This window comes from Cariama cristata, unplaced genomic scaffold (genome assembly GCF_000690535.1).
Source record: "Cariama cristata isolate BGI_N322 unplaced genomic scaffold, ASM69053v1 scaffold5786, whole genome shotgun sequence".
Taxonomy (NCBI): domain Eukaryota; kingdom Metazoa; phylum Chordata; class Aves; order Cariamiformes; family Cariamidae; genus Cariama; species Cariama cristata.
This window is the reverse complement of record NW_009622564.1, coordinates 5,682-14,589: the sequence shown is the minus strand read 5'-3', so window position 1 is coordinate 14,589 and position 8,908 is coordinate 5,682. Positions and strand designations below refer to the sequence as shown.

Below are 8,908 nucleotides of genomic sequence, written 5' to 3'. Positions count from 1 at the left end.
CCCTTGGGTTTTTAACTGCAAGGAAAGAAAGCTGTAGGGTGTGTAGGGTGTTTCCATGTCCGCTCCCCCCACTGCCCAACTGGATTTTTATGGAACTGAGTTACTAACAGCTGCTGGAGTGAAGGGAGATGATGGTACTTACGGGCTGTTTTTTTCTAAGAAGGGATAGCTACAGTAAAGAGGATAATAGATGTGTTCTCCAGTGTTAGTAGTTCTTTAGAAATCAGAGTTAAGAAGACACTAAAAGACTAGGTAGTGAGATTCTGTGGAAATCTTACTGCTCTGTAGATTAATGGATGCTTTGGAAGTACAAATACAGTTGCTGCTTCTCTGCATGCTTTTAGTTTGGTATTAGATTTGAAGTAAAAAACTGTGTGTGTTCGAAAGTTTGCAACTATTTTTCCAAAATGAAAAATTCAGCAGTGGATAGATGAGAGTGAACTAACGCTTGACTGAACTGTTGGAGACTACTGAGAACTAACTGCTTGGCTCCAGATGCTGCATGCTTTTAACTCCCATTAGTTTCAGCTTGTGAGGGATTGTGGGGAAAAAAACCCACAACCTTGGGCCATAATATAAAACAAAAACATTCACATTTACTCCTGTAGGTGTGCTAGGGCAGAGGAGAAAATCTGGATGAATGGAATGAAAATAAACAGAAACATAGAAACAGCAAATGGTCTTTGAAAAGAGCAGAAAGGGTCCCTTTGCTCTGTGGCTTAATGTGTGTGGAGAAAATGGGTCTATTCCAGTGTAACCTGGATACTCGAGCTGAACTCTCTGCCTTAGAAGCATTTTTAACATGAATTCTTTCTCTGTTAACAGATGACTGGCAAAGGCTTTCAGCTGGTACAGACTAAAGAAGTCTCAATGCAGGCAGAGGATGCTCACAGAGTTTTCCAGCAGTGTGCATCAGAATTCATTCCGCTGCTTGAAAAAGGTGAGTTTGTGTTGTTTTCTTTCTCTTCTTGATATAGAAATCTGTCACTAGAGAGTTCTGGAGAAGAAAGAGGAACGAAGGAGAAATTTGTATTTCCAGCTGGTACAGACTAAAGAAGTCTCAATGCAGGCAGAGGATGCTCACAGAGTTTTCCAGCAGTGTGCATCAGAATTCATTCCGCTGCTTGAAAAAGGTGAGTTTGTGTTGTTTTCTTTCTCTTCTTGATATAGAAATCTAACTGTCACTAGAGAGTTCTGGAGAAGAAAAAGGAACGAAGGAGAAAATTGTATTTCAAGGGCATAGTGTAAAGCCAGTTGAGATGAGTTTTGGAAGCCCCGGTGGGGCCCTAAAGGAGCCAAAACTCCTGAAGGCATCAGAAATGAGGTATTCCACATGTATTTGGCGGCTCTGCCCTCCCCTCTAGTGGTCCAACCGCATAGCTCAGGAGCAGTGGCACAGGCAGATCTGTCTGGGGTGGTCAAAAGCAGCTCATGCTTCTGGGCTCTAACTTACCACCATTGCTGCTCAACCACCCAGATGTTCAGCGGTTCTGTATACCTGTTTGAGCAAATCAGTTTAGATGTATATAAAGCAGGCAAATATTAAATTCCTGTTTATAACTGGTGTACTGTCAGAGTATTTCTAAAGCCTTTTTATCCATCTCACTGTAGTTGTTTTTTGTCTCTTCCTGCAGAATTACTGATATCTCGCCATCTGTTATATGCTAAAGCTCAATACAGGCTCCCGAACTTAGTAGCAACGTGCAGGTTTTTTTTTTTTCATAGTAACATAAGAGATCTGTGATGCTCATTGCAAGAATAGGACAAAAGTTGTTGTACTTACCAGATGACAGTCTAGTTTAAGGGCTATTTGCACCCGTGTGGGAAGAAATAACGTGTTCAGAATGAAACCAGAGAAAGGGGATCTGCAAATAGTGGGTGAGAAGAAGTCTAAAAATCAGGCAGTTTGCTATCTTGGGACTGAGGCAAAAATGCCTGAATGACTCAGTCCTACTCCAGATGTCTGTGAAATGGCTCACTATTTGAGCAGTATAGTCTGACTCACTTCCACGATGCCCTGCGCTCCTTAGCGTTTTTGTGACATTGCCGCCTTTCAAAAAGTAAAACTGGAATCCTGCCAGAATCTCTGCAAAAGTGAGCATGGAATTGCAGATATTTTCTTCTCAGATAACACTGTACTTTGAAGCTATGGTTAAGTGTTTTTAATGCTTTATCCTGCATTATGGCTGCTCAAGCAAGAACTGTAAAATGCTTCTTGCAAGCTTCACAATTCTCTATGGGTTGAGAAATCTACTGTTTCAATGCCAAGCCTAAAAGTAGTATTGATTCTAGATGAAACTATCTTCTAGGTCCAGTGGTTGCTTTGGAATTCAATGGAGATGGTGCTGTGGAAAGATGTCAAAGCACTGTAAATGATGTTTTTAGTGGGACCAAGGTAAGCTGGTGTATTGCTTTATCAGCAGAAAATGTTGCAGAACAACTGGGATACTTCATGATCAAGCTGTAGTGTTGACATACTGCACAATCTTTTTAGGTTTCTGAATATCCAATTTTTTTGTTGTTGTTTTGGGGTTTTTTTTGTACTTAAAACTCAAGTTGCTTGTTGGAGACAAGAAAACTTTCCCTAGGAAAGAGAGTACTAAATCCCCATATCCATCGAAGAACGGATTTCCATTTCAAACTGTTATTTCACATAATAGTAAAAGCAAGTTCTATAAATATAGTTGGGAAAAGCTCTGCTCCAAGTCTTATACTGAAGTCTGCTTTGTGATGTCCGAATCTATTAAACCCTGACAAAGATAATATGATGTGATTTCAATTTTTTCCAAGGTTTACTTTTGCTGTGTAGGATATTGCAGAATGCCTTCCTTCAAAGGCATTTTTCTTTTTCCTTCTGTCAGCTTGCTTTACTGTAGCTTCTTTACACCACACGTCTTCTTTGCTTGCTGTCTCCATTTCTCTGAATGGCGATGGTTTTGAGAAAGTTTCTGGGAACAATTAGAGCACTCCTGATAACAAGAAAGTTACAAACCTTTTGCTTTCAAGCTGCTATTCAAAGAAGACTAGAATGTCTTTGAGATGTAGTGTCCATACAGCTCCTTGCTGTCTTTCAGTTCCGTTCAAAAGAATTATGCAGAACTAGACTGCCCAGTTTCTGGAAAACAGTTGTCTTGTAAGAAGTCATCTCAAATGCAGCTAATGTTTGCTTTTTTGTGTTTGCTGTTGCACCAGCAAAAACCTGATGTGTTGTAGGCCTTAATTTGGCTCAGTCTGAAGAATACTAGAACTACAGTCTGGGCAGTGTTGTAATATTACTGATTCTTCTTGTGACTCAAAAGTCATCACTGCAAATTTTACCATTAAAATGGCCTCTTTAAGCAGGAGCCTACAGTGCCTTTTTTTTAGTGTAGTTAGCATATTTCCCCCCTCCCCACCCCACCCCATACAGAACAAAGCTAATGCTTGGTAGGTAATTCACTGCTTCTTCTAAATCATTTTCTCTATTCAAAGACTGAAATTATATTAATTATTAGAACAAATAAATTTGTATATTTTCTTCATTAAAATGACTAGTGTCTGTTGTTATAACACTGTGAATGTCCTGATCTGAGATGCATCCAGAACCCTCAGACTATGGACTTCATACTGTGCAGTAAGCATTGTTCTTGAAGGTGATCCATAGTGTTTCGGTTCAGTTCCAATGTGAATTAATTACTTCATCGAGATTTAACACTTCTGGTTACAGCCTGGTTTCATAGTGAAATCTACCTTGCTTATGAAATACTTGCTGCACTGAATTAAGAAGCAGACCTTTGGGCTTCCTGAGAAGTATATATCTTTATTTAGATAAAATGTAACTCTAAAACTTCTGATAAACACTAGGTTTGTGCATGAATCCCTAGATAATTTAACATCGTGAGTATACACTTTTTAGAAAATGTATTTCTTCCTTGGGACATAATTTAGAAGTAATTTAGGGAGTAACAAACTTCAGACTTATTATTACCAGAAAGTTCAGGAGTGCTCTATAAATTGGCTTCACCTCATTGTTGGCTGCCCTTATCGTGTTTGAGAGTTGTTATAATAGTGCTCAGAGAGAATTCTAGGTATCCTTGATCAAGAAACAATGACAAAAGCTCTTAGGAAGACATCTATCCTGTTAGACTTTGCAGGAGATTAATCTGCTTTTAAGCAGGTGGCTACATTTGCATTTGAAAACTGCAGTTAAAAATTATTAAATTCATCTGTTAATAACCTTAATTTCACCAGGTTTTTGTTTCTAAAATAAATCTGATAAACAGCTCCAGATACTCCAGTAAGGGTAGAAAAGTTCTTCAGCAATAGGATCACCATTTTTTTGAGCTGTTTGGTAGAAACAATGTGTTACAAGGAGAGCTCTACACTATGCACTTAAGCAGACTTCCCATTTGTGTGGACTAGGTACATCTGCACTCTCTCTACCTTTGACATTCTTTCTGGTGTGACCTTCTACACTTTCTTTTGGCATGTTTTCTAGTATTGTTCCTCCATCTCATCGCTTACTCATAAATGTAAAATGCAAAATGTAAATTGTAGTATCCTGGTAGGGAAGGACAGAAGGTGTTCAACTGTTGTGACCACGGTACCAATTGCTGTCGCACCAAATGACTGCCAAATAATTAGTAGATATTCTCAAGTCCTTTCAAACAGAAGTCTACCATGTGTCCAAGCAACAGTCTAGGAAACTACTTGCTTTGTGATGATGCAGTCTTTTTTTAAATCAGAATTTTACTGGACAACAGGATACTAATCTTAAAACATAGTTTAAGTAAACAAATTCAAGGAACTGTCATAGTTTACATTCACATGGTATTCTGAGCTGAAGCAGAAAAGCGGTGGCTGTAGGAGCACAGTCATCTGGAATAACCCATTCCTACAGTCCCGGTGCACTTCAGAATAGCTCAGTTGGCTGTGCCAACAAATGATGTGCTGAGATGGTGATGATTTCCTCCTGAGGTATAGAAAATATAAGATAGTAAGAACTCAATTTAAGTTTTTGATTGAGGCTATCACTTGCATGTTGAGATTGATGAACAGCCACAACACTGTTACACTGAACTATTTGGGCATTGCCTAAGATATTTGTAGTTGATTTGCTGAAAGCTTTCAAAGATTATTGTCCTAGTAAGCTTGGACTTTCACATGCATTGATCAGTTTTACAAAATGCAAATGTAATTGAGGTTATTTTTTTTTTAAAAAAATCATCTCATGAAGAAGCAATGAAGTTTTTTGAGGGGAATACAATGCAAGGGAGTCTTTCTTACAAACTCTGCCTTTCTGTTAAAGGAAAGCTTATTGGTAGTCTCAGGTTTTTGTGTGTTTGTTTCCTCCCTTTCCTGGACAGAGTTTGACTTCACCAAGCAAAATGGACACTAGCTGAAGCTGTGACCCTTGAATAATTGAGCCCAAAACTTTTAATTCCAGTCAGTGGAAGTGTAGGGTTACTGCTGCTAGCATGTCTGCTAGGTGACCGTAATGAAGGGTGCAGGAGGGCTGAGAGAATTCTGAGACTATTCTATCACACAGTGAAAACCAACAGAATTGTGCCTTTCATGAAATGCAAGAATAAAAATAACAATTACTGGCTCCGAATGAGCAAAGACTACTTGAACTTCTTTATTAGTGATGCATAACTATTTCCTTGTTTAATAAAACAGGTTTTTGTATCGAAGAGCAAGGCATCAGCGTCTCAAGATGTAGACAATTTCTACAACTTTGCTGACATGCAGATGGGAATGTGAAGTTTAACGTGAAGGTGTTCATGTACGGTTTGTCTTGGCACTTGGATATCACTTGGCTTGAGTATCGCAGTAGTGTATGAGAAGTTTTGTCGTTTCGTTTTATATTTCTCATTTATCCCTTTTATAAAGCTACTGGTGGTTTTAACACCATATTACATGAACTGGAGTAAATGGCATAGCTCCCCATGTGTGTTGTGTTTGAAACTTATATTTCAGCTCCAGAAGCAATGGAGGTTTTCTACTAACTTCTTACAGTGTTTTCTAAACTTCTGTGGACACTTGAATATATCTTGTTAACATCTAATGGTAATACATATTTGAAAAATGCAATGCTGATCCAAATTCGATGCAGTAGTAGTTGTTATCTTTAACTCAGACATGTTGTTTAGAAAGTGCATTTATGTGAAACTTGCTGTTCAGAACTTTCCCACCTGCGAATTTGTCTTTACTTGGGGCCAGGGAGGAAGCTGTAGTCATTAACTTTTTCTGAAAGCCTAGTCTGAAATGAATTTGCCTTACAGCATGCTTTCAGAAGCAGTGCGTGACTTATAAAATGTACATCTGGCTTATTCTGCTTCAGCATCTTTTTTGAATAAAGTTCTTTGCAGCAGCATTTATGCCGAGAATTGTCATAACAGCATTCTGGTAAGTGAGCACTCGCCAGGCTCTTGGGCTTTGAGGAGAATTCTGAGTGTGAGTGCTCTGCTGAAGATGCTGTAAGGCCCACTCGGGCAGGGTCTCTGGTGATACAGCTGCCTCCAGTATTCCCGGGTCGTGTATGGGATATACATGAGGTTCCCTTGGACTTGGAGCAATAAATCTCTGGCATTGTTCTTGTTTGCTAGAAGGGACATACAGCAGCCAGGAGACAGAGGAGGGCTCTGATAGCATTAAAAAAGCTCTTCCTCGCTAGACCCCAGGAGAAGGGTTTTTACACTCAGTAGTAGTACTGAAAATTTGGCTGTAAAGTACTACACACTGCTATAGGATTTATTTTGGATTAATTCTAAAAACAGATCGAAGAAGTGCTACTAGCATTTTGGGAGATGCATTTGAATAGTGATCAGTAAGGATGCTTATTGCTGTATAATGCAGATTAGAATGAAAAGCTATATGGATATTAAATACATGATTGATATATTTTTGTATATTACATCCTTACTGATTTTTCTACGTGAACTTAAAGATTATGTCCAGGTCTCCAAGCCCTCTGTAATACTTGAACAGATTGTGCATGCAGACACACAAAACCAAATTTCTTAATTAAAATTGTGACTTGTCAGTTTATGTAGCCTTTGCAACCCGTTGAACGGACTGGGACTGCGTTGAGGTGCTAAAGCAATAATTTCCTCATTATGGTCATCTGTCAAAAGGGAAGATCTTGTGCGTCTTAACTGAAGATGAGTCTCGACTCGTCAGCTTCACAGCTCTAGAGCTGCAAAAGTAGGTGGCTAAAAACACATCTCTTTCTAATTTTTTAGAATCAGCACATGAAAGAGTCTGTTCTGGAATTCATAATTGTGTCATGCCCAAGAGATGTTCGGAGCTGTCATTTTGTTGCTACTAGGCAAATACTTACCCTTAGTTTAAACTATGTATCAAGAATGTCCTTAGGACCTCTTGTTAAAGTTATGCATAGATTAAATAAGGAAGAAATCTCCTGAAGTCACTAAACCATTGGTGTACTGAAGGTAAGAAAAATGTTGCTTCTGTGAAATGTTTTTATTTGACAAAGTGAAATAAAAATCAAACTGCCACCAGAATCTGACTGGTAGTGGAAATTACCACTTATTTGCACTTAGCCAGCCAGGTGGTTTTTTTATATGTGTGAGGAGAGGCTGTGAAAACAGCTAAAAATCTTTGATCGATCTCCAAAATACTAGCGCAACTCATCAATGAACATTTGCAGGAATTATTCTAGACACGTACAGTAAATGTATTTCTCTGGTATGGACAGTACATTAAAATTGTGTAATGTACTTCAGAACTGTCATTGTGTAATTTAGATGAGCAGTGCATATATTGGACCATCTTGGTCTCTGAACTTTTACTTATATTTCTAAACTTGTATGCTGTCACATCATTATCTGTATGTTTAGAGTTTATTTCTTGTATCATCAACCTGCTCTGGAAGCAAAGTGCTAAATTGATTTTTTTGTGACTACTTTTGCTGGAGGACAGGATGATTAATTGAAAATTAATCTAGGCTTGAAACAGTGGAAAAACTTTTCTACATGCTAAGAAAAGCAGAGTGTTGCTTTTTTTTTTTGGCATATAATGAAGGAGTTTCTCAATCCAATTATTTATCTTTTGACTTCAGTTTCTTGCTAACAGGTGTTAAGAACACTTCTAGCCTAAGCATCAGCCATTGTATGCATTACAGAATGGTACGTGCTTTATGTAGCCTTTGTATGTTTTTTGTATAGCTTTTTATGTAATTTGTATTGCACTGTGAATGTGATTCATAATAAACATTGAAAATCTAAACTCTGGATTCTGGAAGACTTTTTAAAATTATAAAACATTGCAAAACATAATTACATTTATATTAAGTATAAAAACTGAATTCCATGTTTAAACAGGGACTTTAAATAGATACTCACAGCTAATTGAAAATAAGCATTAACTCTGCAGTCATCCATCCTCCGAAAAAAGCTGAATTTTTGAGAGCAGGGATTTTTCCCTAGAGTCACTGCGGATATGATTAACTTTACACTGCAGTTTTCCTAGTAGAATATGGAGGAAGGTATTAATATATCAAGCTGTAGAGATACAAGTACAGAGATTCCTGGATGGAGACTGTTAAAGCACTTCTCCCTGATTTGTGTGTGCATGTGGTTGTTTCTTTCTGTTTTGTTTTGGGTTTTTTTAACCTGTAAAAGTTTTGTACTTTGTAACTGTGCTTACCTCTTTGAGTACTAGATGCATGCTAGTGATGTGCTCACAGCAAAAACAGATTGTGGTGGTTATACTAGTAGAACTGTTCATTTAGAAAGCAGTCCCTTTGTATATCCCATTTAATGTCTGAAGACAGGTAAACATGCAATAAATTTCCAAACTCAGCTTTAAGCTGGTCAGAAATGAGAATCTTCCAACTAGAGATGGTCTAGGGTAACTTTGATGAAGCGTAGATGTTTGCTAAGAACATGAGGTACTATATCCATGT

General features: G+C 38.0%; 1 protein-coding gene across 1 annotated transcript in view; it reads left to right on the top strand.

The window, feature by feature from the left end:
- RP2 (retinitis pigmentosa 2 (X-linked recessive)) overlaps positions 1-5,873 on the top strand; it is a gene marked incomplete at its 5' end in the record, with an annotated part of 7,367 nt that extends 1,494 nt beyond the window's left edge. The window contains 3 exons of the mRNA XM_009702371.1: positions 826-940; positions 2,310-2,395; positions 5,659-5,873. Of these exons, the coding sequence (XP_009700673.1) occupies positions 826-940; positions 2,310-2,395; positions 5,659-5,742 (285 nt within the window). The remainder of the gene's footprint in view (positions 1-825; positions 941-2,309; positions 2,396-5,658) is intronic.
- Between the last annotated feature and the right edge of the window lie 3,035 nt (positions 5,874-8,908).